This window comes from Pipistrellus hanaki, assembly GCF_964339955.1.
Source record: "Pipistrellus hanaki genome assembly, chromosome: 3".
Taxonomy (NCBI): domain Eukaryota; kingdom Metazoa; phylum Chordata; class Mammalia; order Chiroptera; family Vespertilionidae; genus Pipistrellus; species Pipistrellus hanaki.
The window spans coordinates 187,599,171-187,616,371 of NC_140505.1; the positions used below are offsets into that span (position 1 = coordinate 187,599,171).

Sequence of the window (17,201 nt, forward strand, 5' to 3'; positions counted from 1 at the left end):
ACCAGGCCTGGGCCTTGGGCTTCAGCTGACCGGCCGGCCTGCCCCCTCTGGCCTCCAGGAGCCGGGCTCGGCCTCTGGAAGGGTGCAGCCCACAGTCTGCCTGGGCCCGAGGCAGGGCCCTCCGTCGGCCGCCCCTGGGAGCCAGGCCTCCTGCCAGCCCCCCAACCCAGGGCAGCCCCTCAAACACCTGAGGCGGGGAGGGGACATCAGAGGCAGAAAAGGCCGGTCCCAGCCCAGCAGGCAGCAGCCCCTCACTGGCCAGGCCTGCCCAGGTGTGGTGACCCCCCTGCCCTCACATGGGAGACCCAAGCCCTCCCAGGCGGCTTTTGGAGTGAGAGGCTGGCAGAGGCCTGGAACCCGGGGAGTGAGGGCTCCTGCTGGGAGGACGGCTGAGCCCTGGGCCGCAGTCAGACGGCTGGCTTTGCTGCCTGTGCTGTGGCTGTTTAACACGTTAATTAGAATCGGCCACGCTTGCCTGTGTAGAGCTCTCGGCGGTTCAGCAGCCCTGAGCTTCGCTGCCTCCGCTCCGTCTCCTCCCTCCCCCGGCTTCACAGTCAGACGTGACCCCACATCATGAGGAGCTCGGGGGGCCGAGCAGCCAGCCGCCCGGCAGCCGCCCCTACGCTCGCTGCGATGATGTCCACGCGGCTCCGCAGCGGCTGGCAGGGCCGGGGGTGAGGCCGAGCCCGGGCGGCTCCTGTGTTCCTGGGGCCCCACAGGGCGGCAGGTCAGGTGGGCCTGCACCCCCACTGTACCGCTTGGCTTCGAAGTCTCTACCATGGCTTCACATGTCTGACAGACGCCGTGCGGCACCCAGCCCCGAGGCTGCTGGTCTTTCCCTGACGCCCGCAGACCGCTGTCCACTCCCTGCACCGGGCCAGCTCCTCCTGCAGCCACCTGCGCAGCCCGCCGCCAGGGGTGGGCAAGGCGGCGGCATCTGCCCTCCGCCCGCTGCTGTGGGCCAGGCTCTGGCTGTCCCCGCAGCGTGCTCTCCCTCTGGCCGTCACCGCCACGAGGCCCGTGGGGTCTCCACGCCGGCTCAGCAGCAAAGCCACACCGGGCAGGTTTATGGGGCCCTCGGGGTGCACCCTTCCCGGAGCCGCTTCCGCGGGTGGGGTCTCGGCTCCCCTCCTGTCCACTGACCACGCCACAGGCCAGCCGCTCGCGCTGCCCAGGGGCTCGGCGGGAGGTCATCGCTTCCGCACCAGCTCCCTGGACCCGCTGGCAGCCCGAGCGGCAAGGGCCCTGGTGACCCCCCATCCCAGGATGAGGAAACAGGAAGTCCCGCCCGGATGTCAGTGCTCAGAGCTCCGGCCCAGTGCACAGCGGCCTGGGCTCACACCGACCCCCCCTTCCCGCTCTGAAACGCAGACACTGGGTCAGGGAGCTGCTGTGGTCTGAGGGTGCCTGTCCCCCCAGTTCATGTGCTGTACCGGGAGGTGAGGCCTCTGGGTGGTGAGCCCTCTGGGGTGGACAGACCCCAACAGCCCGCAGAGCCCTCACCCCTCTGTGCGGGACGCAGCACATGTCCATGAACCGGAAGTTGACTCCCGGACACCTGCCTGCTGGCCCCAGACCGTGAGAAAAGCTGCTGCCGTCGAAGCCGCCAGTTTACAGCGTTTTGTTACGGCAGCGGGACGGGCTGAGACGGGGACGTGGCCCCGAGCACCCTGACTTCTCCTCCCGGGTCTCACGCCCGAAGTGGCTGAGCCAGGAGAGCCGCTGGCAGAGCCAGGCCCGTGGCCCCGGGAGCCAGACACGGAGGCCGGAGCCTGAAGGCGCCGGAGGGGACAGACACCGGCGCTGTCCGGGGAGGCAGCAGGCACCACCCCACCCTGAGGCCGCCCCTCGGCTCATGGGAGGGCCGAACCCGGTCAGCAGAGGGGCACAGGCAGAGGGAGGCACGTCTGGTCCCGTCTCACTACAGGGGTTTCTCTTGGCTTCAGAATGAACACACACACACACACACACACACACACGCACACACACACGCACACGCACGCACAGCAAAGCAGGCCCCCGCCACTGACTCCACACTTCAGAAATGACATTACGAACGACAACTCTGTATTTCTTCCCATACACGGAAGAGTAACAATAATGGACGTCTGAAGGGAAGTTCTCGGTGGAATCATCCCTCGAGGCCACTCCTGCCTGTTGCTCTGCTCCCCTCGCCCCAAATCCCTCTCCCAAGCACCACCCACCCTCAGGGGCACTGCCGCCCAGGGCGGCCAGGGCCACGGGGAGCGGGACGGCTGCCCTGGGCCACAGGTCTGCTGGTGACGGTCTGGGGAGGGGAGAGGATGGGGACGTGAGAAGGCTGGGTCCCCAAGGTGTTCTGGGACGCCTGCCACACGGGCCGAGGGGAGGGGTGGAGCCACACCTCACAGACAGGACAAGCGCCGCCGGCCCTCTGATGTCTGGGCTCCCAGGCGTTCCTGGGGACCTCGTTTCTGGGGACACCTCGTCACACTCCCCAGAGCCCCTCTCGCTAACGCCCCAGGACACATGGACGCCAGGAACCGAACTCGGCGACGAAGCCGGGGCTGTGCTGAGCCACTGCACGGGCGGCGGGGGGCGCACAGCGCCGGGCACTCGGCAGGGACAGGTGAGGGCCTGCCCGGCCTCGGAGGACCTGCGCCTGGGGGAGCAGGGCGGCACCTGGGGGCCTGGCCCGGAGGGGGGGCTCTGAGCAGCGCCTAGAGCAGGCGGGTGACGGGGCAGCCGTCGGGCTGGTCCAGGAACAAGGTGCTGAAGACGTCGTTGAAGAAGCTGGGGTGATAGCGGCAGGCGCGCTCGCAGTCCGGGTTGAAGTTCACCTCCAGGATCTGGGGCTGCATCACGCGCTGCCCTGCGGGCACACGCAGGCACCTCACCGGGAGCCACGGAGGACCCGAGGGCCCGGCCAGACTCCCCTGAGCCTCCAGGAAGCAGGGGGGGGAGGGGGAAAAAGGGGGCCTCCCCACCCTCCGTTTGGTCCCCACCACGCAGGCTGTCACCCTTAACGATGGCCTCCCCGGGCCCAGATCTCCGGCCAGCGGTGCCCCTGTGGACACGGCTTTGGGTGCTGAGGGTCTGGGGGACGGGGTCCCTCACCGTCCGGACGGCTGTCCCACTTGAGCATGAGGTCGATGGCGTACACGGCGCGGGACGAGGGGTAGTGGCCGAGGCCGCGGGGAGGGGGCTCCGAGCACGCCGCCTGGAACAGCTCCGTGAAGGCCCGGAAGATCTCGGCCTGCGGCAGGCGGGCGGATCAGGGCCGCGGAGTGGCTCTCCGTGCGGGGTTCGCTGCCCCTTCCCAAGCCCCAGCCCCCACAGGGCCCGAGCACCTCTCCTCCATCCCGTCTCCCCAGGCCCGGCCCACGCCGCCTCTGCCCACACCTGCCCTCCGTCCCGCACCACCTGCCCGGCTCCCTCGCACCCGGTGTGCAGGGCGCCTGCCTCGCTCACCCAGGGACGGGAGGCGCCTGCACCTCCAGCGGAGGCCCTGCTGCCCGTAGGTTTGCGGTTCCCGGGACAGGCAGGGCTGAGGCCCTCCAGGTCGCCCTCCACACCTCCCGCCCCTTCCCTGGCCTCGGTGGGAGGAGCAGGACATCCGAGGAGGCAGACAGACCCCCACGTGGCCCCACAGAGGCCCTGGCCCCTACGGCTTCGCTCAGGACTCACCTGGACGCCCCTCCAGGGGAATTCTGGGTACTGCTTCTCGAATTCAGGGATGAACTCATCGTAGTGCACCTGCGACAGACACAGGGCCCGTCACCGCTGCCCGCCTCCACGGGGGCCTCAGACACTCATTGAGGCCACCTGTCAGCGCCAGCAGCTTAGGGGCACAAGGGAGGCAGGAGCCGAGTCTGAACTCCAGACATGCAGCCTCCGTGTCTTCATCTATGAAATGGGACGTGCTTCCCGCCCACAGCTCACTCTGCAGGGCTGCTGCGGCCTCACAGGAGGCAGGGCACGCAGAGGGCCCGCAGGCTGTGGGGATGGGGCGCTGGGACAGGCCCGGGGCCGTCTGCACGGCCGTGGGCGGCGTCTTCTCAGGCTTCTCCCTGAAACGCCCGGCGGAAGCCCGCGCCCACGCCCTCCTGACACGTGTCCCCACACGGGCTCCGGGAGACGGCCAGGACGACACGTCCTGGATGCCGAGGGGAGACAGCGTCGTGGGACCCGGTGGGGCTCAGGCTCCAGGCACCCGTGGGTGCAGCCCGGACGGGAAGAGGGACAAGAGCAACCGCCCTGCTGGGTGCATGGGCACCGGCCCGGGCAGCAGGCTCAGGAGCAGGGAGACGGGAATGAGCGCCAGCTGGCTAGCATGAGGGGCAGGGATGGCTGCAGCCGCACGGACAATGACTGCGAACCCTGAAACCTGCTCAGCCAGAGCAGAGCGCGGCGTCTGCTCAGGAGGTGCCGTGTACACACAACCTACATGTGCACACAGGCGTGTGCCTTGTTAGGGATGAGCTCATGCTGAACGGACTCAAGATGGGCCTCTCAGCCCGACCGGCGTGGCTCAGGGCTGAACGCCGACCTGTGAGCCAGGCCGTCACGGTTCAATCCCTGGTCAGGGCATATGCCGGGGTCGCAGGGCTGATCCCCAGGGTGGGGTGTGCAGGAGGCAGCTGAGCAATGACTCTCTCTCGTCATTAATGTTTCTGTCTCCCTCTCCCTCTCCCTTCTCTGAAATCAAAAAAGAAAAAAAAAAAAAAGTGCGGAGGGGGGGTGGCACGCAGGCCTGTGTGTGGGGGGGTGGGGTAACCTCGGCAGCGAGGGGGCTGCTGAGATAACACGGGGGCCAGAGGCAGCTCCTGTCCACACAGCCTGCCTGCTCCCCAGGACCCCCTCTGCCTCCCCCTTACCTGCTTCAACACCACTTCCGGGTCGTAGTTCATGACGGTGAAATGCTTCTCGTAGTCATCCAGGTCGGTGAGGGCGAAGGGCCTGCAGGGCCAGCAGGCAGGCCTGAGTGGGTCCCGCCGGCCGGCCCCGTTCCCGAGGCCCCACGGGGCCTCCCCAGGCCCGGAAACGTCACCGGCCCACAGGGTGGTGCCCGCTTACAAGGAGCCCCCCCACCCCCCGCCCGGCCCCGCCCGCCCGCCGTCCGTTACCGGTTGGAGAAGCGCAGCCAGAACACGTCGTACACGAACAGCCGCAGGGGCTCCACCGAGCGCAGCAGCACGATGTAGCGGACGTCGAACTTGACCTTGCCCACGTCCTCCCGCAGGAACAGGACCGGGCTCTCGATGTACTTGCAGACCACCTGCGGGCAGACCAGGCTCGCGGTCCCGCCGCACCCCAGGGAGGGCACGGCCTGTGGGACAGCCCAATCCGCCCCCACCCGGGGACCTGCCCCCGGACCCTCGTCCACCTGGGACAGCCCCTTCTCTCTCCTTTGTTCACTGAAGGAGAAGGTCCCACCGGCTCAGGTTTTGGGAACTGAACACACGTTCCCAGCCTTAAACCCCCGGCCCCCATTCCAGGGGTACCCGCAGTGACGGCGCCAGGCCCGCTCCCCTCGCCTCGGCCTGGGCCACTGCCGCCTGGTGCCGAGCACAGCACCCTCTGCCAGGGCCCGGCCGCGGCCCTCCACCGTGCGGTCACGCATGGTGCAGCGTGTGGGGACCTGAGGTCAGACACAGCCAGGACGGCTCTGAGCTGGGCCCCTCCTCTCACCGGACTGCCATGGCACCTCCCTGCTGGCGGGGCCGGGGAAGGAGTGGGGTGTGGGCCAGCCCGGCCCCCGCCCAGCGGCCACGAGGCCCTCCCCGCGGGGCCCACCTTGGGGCTGCTCTCCCGGTGCCGGATGACGCTGTGGAGGCTCCTGGTGACGTGCGTGTCCAGGCTGCGCGCCAGGTTCCAGGGCTTGCAGATCCAGTGGTTGTCCTCGCCCCTGGGGGCAGAGGGGAGGCTGGGTGTGCCCGAGGGCCCTCCCAGGCGCCGGCCGGGACCCCCCACCCCCGCCCCGGGCTGAGGGAGGTGGGGCCTTGGGATCAGGAGGCGAGGCCTGGACCCCGCCCAGCGGAGGGGCTTGGCCAAGCCCCCGGGGCGGCGGGGGGGGGGGGGGGGTCCCCGGGGCGGCGGTCCCTGGGACGGCAGGTGGGGACTCACCGCCGCTCCCGCTGCTGGAAGCAGCTGACGAACTGGGGCAGCTCGGTGCGCAGGTTGAAGGTGCGGGGCAGCCAGGCCGGGCCCTCGGGGCCCCCCGCCCGGCGCGCGACGGAGGCCAGGCAGTCCTTCACGGTCAGCAGGCTCTCGCAGGGGAACTGGTTCAGCAGCACGCGCGGCCTCTCCCGGCTGAGCCGCCTGCGGGAGGCGGGGCCGGCTCAGGGCTGTGTGTGTGGTGTGTGTGTGTGTGTGTGTGTGGGGGGGGGGGGGGCTGTGTGTGTGTATATGTGGGGGGGCTGTGTGTGTGTGTGGTGTGTGTGTGTGGTGTGTGTGTGTGTGTCTGTGGGGAGGGCTGTGTGTGTGTGTGTGGGCTGTGTGTGTGTGTGTGTGGGCGGTGTGTGTATGGGGGGTCTGTGGAGGGTGAGCGTGGAGGGTGTGGGGAGGTGCGGGGGCGCGGGCCCAGGGGGCCTCACCGGTAGTGTGTGGGGAGGGCGGTGTGTGTATGGGGGGGTCTATGGAGGGTGAGCGTGGAGGGTGTGTGGGGAGTGCAGGGGGCTGTGTGTGTGTGGGCTGTGTGTGTATGGGGGGGGTCTGTGGAGGGTGAGCGTGGAGGTGTGTGGGGAGTGCGGGGGCGCGGGCCGGGGGGCCTCACCGGTAGTCCTTGAAGTGGGAGAAGTGGAACAGGATGTCGGCGTCGGCCTCGCTGGGCGTGAAGGTGAAGCGGGGGTGCGAGAGGTGGTCCAGCACCTGCTGCACGTCCGTGTGGACCCTGCGGGGAGCGGGCGGTGGGGGCGGGACCCCGGCCGTGGAGACAGGTTACGGACCCTACAACCCGCTCTCCCCCCGGTGAGACGGGTAACCGGAGGGCCAGTACGGCTCTTCCCTCCGCGGACACGCAGGGACCTGACACCACCGCCCAGACTCACCGGGAGCCTGACCCCCAGAGGAGCCGGCACCCAGGAGCCCCAGGGAGCGTGCTGCCCAGGCCGTGCCCTGGACAAGGCCTCCACCCGCCTGTGCCCGCCTGCCTGGCCCCGGGCAGAGGTGTGGTAGGACCTGGCGCCTGCCTGCCTGCCGGGGCTGAGGCGGGGCAGGGGGCCGCCCGGGAGGAGGGAGGAGAGAGAGGAGCGGGGCGGGCTGCCGGCACGCACGGGCCTGGCTGTGTGTACTCCGGGACAGAACACACACCGAGAGCCCGGGCCACACAGCAGTCCGCGGAGCAGTCGGCACACGACACTCCGTGCCCAGGGCAGGGCGGGCAGACCCAGCTACGGGCCCTCCGCCTGCCAAAGGCACTCACTGCGAGTCTATCCTCAAGGGACTTTAAAATCTCCCTCCGGGCCGCTCACCCTCACTGCCTGTGGCATTCTGTGACCCTAAGAACCCCACTCTGGCATCTCAGTCATCACGGGCCCCCAGGACAGGGCGGGCCTAGGAGCACCACGCTGAGCAGGTGGTTGTGGGAGCCGTGGAGGGTGAGGGGGGTCTGTGGAGGGTGGGGGGGGTCTGTGGAGGATGGGGGGGTCTGTGGAGGGTGGGGGGGGTCTGTGGAGGGTGGGGGGTCTGTGGAGGGTGGGGGGGGTCTGTGGAGGGTGAGGGGGGTCTGTGGAGGGTGGGGGGTCTGTGGAGGGTGGGGGGGTCTGTGGAGGGTGGGGGGGGTCTGTGGAGGGTGGGGGGTCTGTGGAGGGTGGGGGGGGTCTGTGGAGGGTGAGGGGGGTCTGTGGAGGGTGGGGGGTCTGTGGAGGGTGGGGGGGTCTGTGGAGGGTGGGGGGGGTCTGTGGAGGGTGGGGGGTCTGTGGAGGGTGGGGAGTCTGTGGAGGGTGGGGGGGTCTGTGGAGGGTGGGGGTCTGTGGAGGGGGAGGGGGGTTTGTGGAGGGTAGGGGGGGTCTGTGGAGGGTAGGGGGGGGTCTGTGGAGGGTGGGGGTCTGTGGAGGGTGGGGGGGGTCTGTGGAGGGAATGCACCTGAAGATGTGGTCGCTGGGATACACGGCCGCATCGATGGCCAGTGGCAGCTTCTCCCTGTTCTCCTTCAGAATGGCCTGAGGGGAGACATGGGAGGTGGAGACGGCCTTCGAGAAAGGAGCCAGTCTCACTTCCCCGCCTCCATCCCCGCACCCAGGGCTCAGGACCTGGGGCACACCCAGCCCTCAGCGGAGCCTCTCCCCAGAGCTCCCACCCCACCCCTGCCCTTGCCCGGGGTCTGGGCTCGAGGCCCGCAGCTGCTGGGCAGCCCGTTTCTCAACCCACCTCCACGCCCAGCGGCGGGTGCCCAGCCTGCCCGGAGGGGCGCCCAGCCTGGGCAGTGTGGTGGGCAAGGACGCCCCTCCCCCGCCCCCCACCCCCCGACTCTGACCCCCTGAGAAGGGCTTCGTTCACCTGCCCGTGTGTGCGGGCTGATGGGCTGCTTTCAACCAACAGGAAGTTGAACAACATTGTGTAAGTTCAAGTTCACCCTCGGCCTGGGCTTCCTCCCTTCTCCTGGTCACCTGCTCTGAGCAGGGAGCCACCACCCCGTGGGGACACGCCAGCCTCCTGGGCGGCCGTGGTCTCCACCCGCAGCCACACCACGCCGGCGTGGAGCAGTCTCTGCCCCGGCCTCCGAGCCGGTGCCTCCGGCACAGACGGCGGGATGGTGCACGTCTCTGTTTGAAGCTGGAGCGGCTGCTCCCCGGCGATAACTAAGGCCCGGAGCACAGCCTCAGCCAGACGGGGCCGATGTGGTCAAACAGCCAGCGCCGCTCAGGCACGGAAGCCATCAGGTGCCCTTGGTTTTGGACTCGGTTCTCCCACCTGCTGTGTGACCTTTGGCAAGTTTCTTAGCCTCTCTGTGCCTCTGTTTCCTCGTCCTCAGTACAACGAAGGCAAAGGCAGGACTGCTGACCCCGTGGTCATAAGGACCACAGCAGAGGGGGCCCCTGAACGGCTCAACACTGGCTCCCTCGCTGCCGTTTCCAACGGGGACCGGCCAACCGCAGGCAGCGGCAGGTGCCGAGGGCAGGGGAGGGAGGGGGCCGGCGCGAGCCCCGCCTGGCCCTGGCAGTGGCTGTGCTCCTACAGGCCCTGTCCCCGCTCCCCCAGCCTCTCCACCCGGCTCCCAGAGCTGGCCCCCCGCGCTGGGCCTGCACTGACCACCGCCAGCCGGCACGTGTGAGGCCGGGGCTGTGCCCAGACTGAAGCACCTTGTGCCCGGCAGGGACCGCTCCTCACCGGGCTCCGGCCCGGATCTGTGTGCTGCCGGCGTGAACACAGCGCTGCCCTGTGCCCAGAGGGCGGGGCCAGGAGATGCGGGAACGAAGCTGGGGAGAGCAGCCCCGATCACCAGGCCCAGCCCCGCTCCTCTTCCCAAGCGGTGCAGCCACAGGCCTGAGCTCCGAGCCCTGGCCTCTCAGATGCTCCCCTCCTCCCCACACCCTGGAGCTGGTGTCAGTAACATCTGGCGATGGTGGAGGGTGCTCCTGAACCCCCCAGGCCCGGGCAGGGGGACCGGGGAGGGCACCTGGTAGTACTCGGCGGGCGGCTCGGGCGTGCGGGAGCTCACGTCCTGCAGGTCGGAGGGCACCCAGGGCAGCAGCATGCACCTCCGGACCAGGGGGTCCGTCTCTCCGTAGGCGAAGTCCCGGGTCACCTCCTCTGCAGGAGACATCGGCCGTCAGGGGGGGAGACATCGGGCCGTCAGGGGGGAGACATGGGGCCGTCGGGGGGGAGACATGGGGCCGTCAGGGGGGGAGGAGACATGGGGCTGTCAGGGGGGGAGGAGACATTGGGCCGTCAGGGGGGGAGACATGGGGCCGTCGGGGGGCAGGAGGCGGCTGGCCATGGCCGCGGGGCGCTGACTCACCGCCTGTGTCCAGGTCCCGGAGCGGCCACAGCAGCGTGTAGGCCACCTGCTGGGGCATGTAGAAGAAGGGCACCGCGCCGAAGCTGGGCTCGTCCGCGTGCTGGATGCGCGAGCCGAACTCGTCCATGATGTACCACACCGGCACCTTCTCCTCCGCCGTCTGTGGGCGGGGAACGGCCTCGTCCACGGCCCCCTCCGCCCCCTCCGCTGTCCACGGCCCCCTCCGCCCGTCCACGGCCCCCTCCGCCCGTCCACACACCCGCCACCGCCCCCTCCGCCCATCCACGGCCCCCTCCGCCCGTCCACGGCCCCCTCCGCCCGTCCACACACCCGCCACCGCCCCCTCCGCCCATCCACGGCCCCCTCCGCCCGTCCACACACCCACCACCGCCCCCTCCGCCCGTCCACGGCCCCCTCCGCCCGTCCACAGCCTTCCACGGCCCCCTCCGCCCGTCCACACACCCGCCACCGTCCACGGCCCCCTCCCCTGTCCACAGCCTTCCACGGCCCCCTCCGCCCGTCCACGGCCTTCCATGGCCCCCTCCGCCTGTCCACGGCCTTCCACGGCCCCCTCCCCTGTCCACAGCCTTCCACGGCCCCCTCCGCCCGTCCACGGCCCCCTCCGCCCGTCCACGGCCCCCTCCGCCCGTCCACAGCCCCCGCCGCCCGTCCACCGCCCCCTCTGCCCATCCATGCCCCCGGCACCCACCACCAGCGCTCTGAGCGCAGACTCCAGCCCCTGGACCCAGGGCCCCTCCTGGCAGACTGGGACCCAGGCCCCGTCAGGGTGAAGGTGCGTGGAGACAAGGCGTGGATGTGGGGGGTCTTGTGTCTGGCCAGGGCTGGGGGAGGGGGCAGACGGGAGACTTGCTGTTCAGGGGAGGGGACACCAAGCTGAGGTCCTGAGAAACAGCCTGTTCTTCCCAACCCGAGAGTGGGCAGGGCTGGAGCCCGGGGGAGCGGGGCCGGGGCGGGGCCGGCAGCACCCCGCTCGTCTCCCGGAGGCGCCGGGAGAGAGGCAGCCCACGGGGAGGGGTCTGAGCTGGCGCGCCCTGTGAGCTTAAGTCCACGCAGACCCCGGGGTCCTGGCGTTGGCTGGTGCGAGGCGGTACCAGGCCCACGAGGAAGCCACGGGGAAGGGGCGCTTGCTCACGGTGGGGTGGAGGCGGCTGGGCCCGGGCTCCTGGCCGCCCATGTCTGTGTCGGCCCTCTGGCGCCCCCCCACCCCCCGCACTCACCCCGTGGGACAGCTGGTAGGTCTGGTTGAACTTCCACATCTCCTCCAGCACCTGGTCCACGGCCGCGGCGCTGGGCAGCTCCCCGTGGAACTCGATGCCCATGAGGCTGGCCATGCGGTGCAGCAGCCCCGGGATCTGCTGCAGCTGCTGGCGGGCGTGCTCCACGTGGCACGTCCAGGCGTGGTCGACCAGGAAGATGCTGCGGGCACAGGCCACGGGGTGAGGCTGCCACGCGGGCACCGCGAGAGGGGAAGCAGCAGGGACGAGAGGAGGAGGGCCGGGGCTGCGGCCTGGACCTGCACTCCCCCGACCGCTCAGGGGTGGCTGGGCACGTGCCTCCACCAGTTTCTCAAACAGGACAGCAGGGCCACGTCCCACCCCGCCGAGGAGCAGCAGGAGACGGAGCACACAGTGCTGACTGAGCGCCGTGACTGTTACAGTGACCACCGTAACCGAGTGACTGTCCCCCGCCCCCACCTGTGCCTACAGCCCGGCCACAACGTGCAGGGTTCTCAGGCACCGCCTGGGAGGCACCACGGCCTTCTTTCGGGCAAGGCCCCAGGTCCCCACACACATGGACACCCACGCCCAGGGCGGCCACACAAACAGGTGAACAGGCCTGGCATGCCCCCTGGCTAAAATGACCAAGACGGCCGATGTGCCCAGTCTCAGGCTGGCTGGCAGGCTGGGTGGTCTTGACTCTGAGCTTGCACAGCCGGCCCTCTGCAGCCTCGGCGTCAGCTACCCCAGGCTGAAACGTGTGCAGCCCGCCAGGGGCCAGCGTGCTATGTCGTCAGGCCCACGAGGGTGGCATCGGGACATGTGCAGACACTGTGACCACCGTTCCCTAAACCACAGAGCACACAGCTTACACACGTTAGGCTGTAGTCAGTATTATAGTAACCTAGATGGTTCAGCTCATGCAGGGTGGTAGGTTACAGGCAAACACGGGTGGGATAAAAGTACGGCTACAACTGTGTAGGGAATACAATAACTAATCAGTAACAAGGATAAGCTGCTCACGTTCTTACAGCTGCAGACCCACTCCCGCTCCGCCCTGTGCTACGCTGTTGACCCAGGCACATGAGCAGCTGGGGTTTGGCACCTGAGCGGGTCCTCGAGGAGACTTCTGAGAGGAAGCGGCCCGACAGCCACCCGCGGGGGCGGTCCCGCCCAGGCCTACCTGTTGGGGTCGGCCGCCCGCAGCCCGTTCTCGTTGGTCACAATGACCTTGTAGCAGAGCTCGCTGCCCGGGTTGGGCTTCTTCCTGTGCGCTTCCCGCGCGGCCTCGTCCTCACCGTCCTCCTCCACCTCCTCCACCTGCATGATCCCGAACATGTCCCCGGCGTCGAACACCTGGAGCACAGCGCGAGGGTCAGGGGACGCCCAGCCCGGAGCCCGCCCCGCAGCCGGCCTGCCGCTCCCGGCCTACGGACCGCCATCCACCCATTTCACAGGTGGGGAAACTGAGGCTCCTAAAGAGAGTAGTCAGAGCTGGGACCCCGCCTACTCCGGGGGGCCACGCTGAGAAGAGGGCCTGCAGGAACGTGTCCGGGTCTTGTCTACTCCGGCCCAGCTGCACGGGGAAAACAAGTCACGAGGCAGAGTGTGTGTGTGTGTGGGGGGGACTGGTCACACTGGAAGCAAATGAAGGTCTAGATCTCGGGATCTCCCCCCATTGTGCTCTCAGCAGAGGAACTAACTCATCAAGCACCAGGGCAGTGGAGAGAACCCAGAGGGAAGCAGGTGTCCAGCCTCCTGTGGCCGCCGAGCACCAGCCCCCCAGCCCCCCAGCCCCCCCAAAAAAAGCCAGGCCCACAGGAAGCGTGGCCTGGGGTCGGGGCTGGTCTCCTGAGGTCCGGGCCGGGGAGATAAAGGCCTTGGTCGCTGGGTTCCCCCGGCAAAGGGCAACTGCCAGCCGCGTGTAGCGGGGATGCAGCGGCAGCCCCCGTGCTCTGGAGCCGGGCTACGTGACCTCAGGCCGCGCCTCAGTTTCCCCATCCGTATGTCGGCATGTTTGTTCCCACCTCAGAGGGTGGTTGGGAGGGTTCATGATGAACGCACACAGAGCCAGACCCAGAGCCCAGCAAGTGCTCCGAAGGCACCTGCCCCCAGCATGCCACTCAGGCCTGGCACGGGGTGGGGGAGGGGGGGTCCATCGCCTTCCAGGGCAGCTCTGCCGGCCAGGCCAACACAGCGGGGCACAGCGGTCCTTGGCACACAGCAGGGACTCAGCAAAGGCCAGCTCTCCCGAAAACTCACTTCCCACAGTTATTTAAAAAGATGAAAATCCCCCCAGCAGCCACCGGGACACCAACAGCTCCGTGCACTGGCGCCTCAGGCACGAGGGGAGCACCAGGATCCTGCCCAGGGAGCTGGGCCAGCGGCAGAGAAGTGGTCTGGGCCGTTCGAGAGGACCGGTGAGTGGGGCTGGGCCTGGAGCTTTTACGGGGGGTGGGAGGTGGGGGGGGGGAGGACACACAGTCAGGGGCCAGGGTGCACAGCGGGGGTGGGGTGGAGTGACCAGTCCCTCCGGGGTGGAAGTGCTGAAATTTGTTCTCATTTTAAACACTTCCCCAGCCTTTCCGAGGCCTAGGGGTCACCGCCTTGTGGATGGAACTGGGGGACCCATCCCTGCGGCAGGTGCCTGTGCTGGGTGTGCCCTCCGTGTGGGTTCACAGCAGCGGGATCCCCGAAACAATGAGTGCAGGGCGGGCCAGGCACAGCCGTGACTCACCTCTGCCCATCGCTCAGAGCGGCACGAGGCCACGGAAAAACACTGGGCCAGCAGGGGCGGGCAGGGCGGAGGGGGCACCGTGGCAACTAGCTTCCCCTTCCTGGCCCTCTGCCAAGACCGCCGGTTTCTAAGGGGTGTGTGTGCTTCTAAGGGGTGTGTGTGCGTGTGTTTAAAGGATGTTTTATTGATTTGAGAGAGGAAGGGGGAGACAGACATGGATGTGAGAAACATTGACTGGTTGCCTCCCATACTTGCCCACACTGGGGATCAGACCCATCACCTGGGTACGTGCGCCGCCTGGGAATCAAACCCACACCTTTTGTGGGGATGACGCTCAGACCAACTGAGCCACCCGGCCAGGGGAGACCCCGTGGAGGACCCACTGGGCGAGCACCCACTGGGTGAGCGACTTGCCCACGTCAGAGCTCACTGCCCGGGAGGCCGGCTGGGCTGGAGGAGTGAGGACCTTTATCTCCACAAGCTGCTGGGGTCCCCTCCCACCAGGGCGGGTGCTCAGGAAATGCGGCGGAATTGAGGGCACGTCACTGGGGAGGGGGAGGGGGAGGGGGAGGGGGAGGGGGAGGGGGAGGGGGAGGGGGGTCACTGTTACAAAGATAGGTATGCAGTATCTGCAGTTGACATTGTATCTTTTTTACAGCAATTCCTGTGTTTGGAGCCGGAAGGTACTTGGTCCAACCCCAACTCTGCAGACACAGAAACCTTCCACCCCTTAGTCTGCCTCAGCCCCGGGAGGCAGTCCCCTGAGAAGGGGCCTGGTTCCAGCTAAGAAGGACCCACTAGCTGGCCAGTAAAGTGCCGCGTCTTCAGCATGGGGCCAGCTACCCCAAACCCCCAAACCGGGGCCCCCCCTTAGCTAAGACCTTCCAGCACCATCCCCCTCCAGGGGGGGCCAGGCCAGGGCAGCTGGTGGGCAGAACAGAACCGTCCTTACAAAAAGGGAGAACCTGCACAGATCTAGGCCTTTTTCATTTTCCTTTAGATTTGTCCTCCATTTCCCAGACTGTTTTCTTTAACCTGCAAAATGAGGGCGAGTCAGGCTCCAGCCAAATGAGGAACATGAAAGCATTTTACGGCCCAGAATTAGAGCCGCACAAATTCATGGGCTCCTGTTCTCCCAGAGGGAGGCAGTGGCTGACAAACTTTGGGAGGCCACTTCCTCTTTCCCGAGCCTCGGTTTTCTCATCTGTGTAATGGGGCGATGGCTCTCACTCCTCCGGGCCTGGCACACACCGGAGCCTGGCTGCACTTCAGTCCGGGTTCCGCGCGGCCTCGGTCGGCCCCGGTGCTGGCAGGACCGGCCCAGATCCGGGCCCGGCAGCCTCTCAGGCCCCGCGTTAGGCGGCCCCTAATCTGCCAGGGACGCAGTCTAAGCGGGTCCCCGCGGCGCTGCTGGCTCTTCTCCGCCCGCATCTCCGGCCTCGTCCGCCCACACCGCCCCCAGCGCCCTGCGCCCTGGCCCGCGGGGCGCACCACGAGCCCCCCCTCTCCGCACGCGCCAGCCTTTCCCCGCGGGCCCGGCCGCCTCCGGCCGCCAGCCCCCGCGGTTCCCCGCCAGGGCCGCCCGCAGGCCACACCCTCCCCGCTGCGCGGGCCGGGCGGTGCGCCCCGCGTGCCAGGGCCCGGCGCCCCGCCGCACCTCGTGCTCCAGCTTGTGCAGCAGGCGGCCCCAGTACCGCTCCGGGACCCCCGACGCGCGCAGCGCCGGGCCGTGCAGCGCCGCGAACTCGGCCAGCGCGTCCTCCTCGGGGTCCGGGCCCTGCTCCGAGCTCGGCGCCGGCTCCGGCATGGGCAGCGGCCCCGCGTCCGCCTCCATGGCGCCTCCGCCGCGCCGAGCCCGGGGCCGCCGCAGCCCGCGGCCCGGCCCGCCCACCTCGGCCCGCCCGCCAGTCAGCGCCGCCCCGCCCGCGGCCCCGCCCCCGGAGCCCCCCCTCAGCCGCCCGCGGCCCCGCCCCCTCCGGAGCCCCCCCTCAGCCGCCCGCGGCCCCGCCCCCTCCGGGGCACCCCCTCAGCCGCCCGAGGCCCCGTCCCCCGCGGGAGCACACCCCACCCTCCGGAGCGCACGCAGCGAGCAGCCTGGGCGGCCGGCGCGAGGGGCGGGACCCGGGACCCGAGAGCCCAGCCGCCCGAGGGGCGCGTGCGCGAGTGCGCCTGCGCATGGCGGGGGGGCGGGGAACCTGCGCGTGCGCCGGCTGTGCACTCGCGTGCCTGGGGGGCGGAGCTTTCTCTCTCCCACGTGGCTGCTCCGGGGGATGCCGGGAGCGATGGGAACCGGAAGAGACTCTTGTTTGTCGAGGGAGAAAGCGAGGCTGTACCCTGGTGTGTCCGGGCTGGTGCCTGCAGAGCCGCCGCCGGCCTCCGAGGGGGGCTCCGGGTCGCCAATGTTCACCACATCAGGCTGCGGATGGGGCCTCTGCGTGTCCGTCCTCACATTTAGGCCGGGGTGCGGATGTGTGCAGTTAAAGGGGTCCTTACAAGTTGAGGTGTGGCCCAAACATTTCAAGGCGTAATTTTTGAACTTGAAAATCATTCTTTGAAAATTTCAATTTCCCAAGTTCTGTTGCTTCTGTGGGGGCTCAGATGGAGCCACCCCAAGGTGACCCCAGGGCCATGTGGGTTATTAGTTCAAGGCGACTGAGTCTTGCGCCCTGAAGAGAAACTTCTGTGTCTACCCCCCCCCCCCCCCCCCATTATCGAGGAATGGAACCCGGCCTTGCCCATAAGAGATGGTGGCAGATCGCCTCCGGAAACCTGTCTGTAGGCGGGGAGACTGCTGACTGCTGAACAGCTGCCCTTAGGGACCTGCAGGACCGGAGGCCCCAGGCGGCTTCCCTCACCCCAGCTCAGATGCCACAGGCACCCATTGCCCCTGGCTGTCGCTGAACCTCTGGTGTGAGGCGGGGGGTGTGTGTGTCTCTGACTCGTGCACTCCGGGTTCCCATGGGAATGTGAAGCATTTGGTTATTTTCTCTTGCTGGCTAGTCTGTCTGTCCCTGTGAGTGTCAGACCAGCGAGAGCCTCCGCGCCAGGGAGAGTTGCTTCCTCCCCCTCACTTCCAGAGATGCTTCCCGCTGCAACTTTGTAATAATTGCATTTTGCTAAAAGGTTCCAAGGCTGGCGTTTGTGGGGTTTTATTATTTTATTTTTGTGATTTGGTTGGTGAATACCAGTACTTTGTTTTAAACTGAACTGAAGCAAAATGTGCCATTTCATAGGACCTGTTCAGTGTGGCTAGGACCCTTAAGTTGATTTGTAAAGGCTTAAACTT

General features: G+C 68.2%; 2 protein-coding genes across 2 annotated transcripts in view; both read right to left on the minus strand.

Moving 5' to 3' along the window:
* PARVB (parvin beta) overlaps positions 1-17,201 on the minus strand; it is a 303,345-nt gene that overhangs the window by 61,494 nt on the left and 224,650 nt on the right.
* On the minus strand, positions 2,046-15,815 carry TTLL12 (tubulin tyrosine ligase like 12). Its single transcript, XM_084878499.1, has 14 exons — positions 15,573-15,815; positions 12,362-12,534; positions 11,179-11,377; positions 9,941-10,100; positions 9,599-9,732; positions 8,065-8,141; positions 6,755-6,871; positions 6,106-6,300; positions 5,776-5,887; positions 5,106-5,257; positions 4,857-4,938; positions 3,667-3,735; positions 3,097-3,235; positions 2,046-2,851 (listed from the first exon to the last, which is right to left on the minus strand). Exons 1-14 carry the CDS (start codon positions 15,747-15,749, stop codon positions 2,700-2,702), a joined length of 1,938 nt encoding a protein of 645 aa, XP_084734625.1. The 5' UTR covers positions 15,750-15,815; the 3' UTR covers positions 2,046-2,699.

Excerpts from the sequence above, each read along its gene's own strand:
- TTLL12 (XM_084878499.1), bottom strand. The coding sequence starts at position 15,749 with ATGGAGGCGGACGCGGGGCCGCTGCCCATGCCGGAGCCGGCGCCGAGC. Across the intron at positions 12,535-15,572 it reads TGCACAAGCTGGAGCACGAG|GTGTTCGACGCCGGGGACAT; the intron begins GTGCGGCGGGGC and ends GCTGTGCTCCAG. Across the intron at positions 3,236-3,666 it reads TCCCCTGGAGGGGCGTCCAG|GCCGAGATCTTCCGGGCCTT; the intron begins GTGAGTCCTGAG and ends CGCCTGCCGCAG.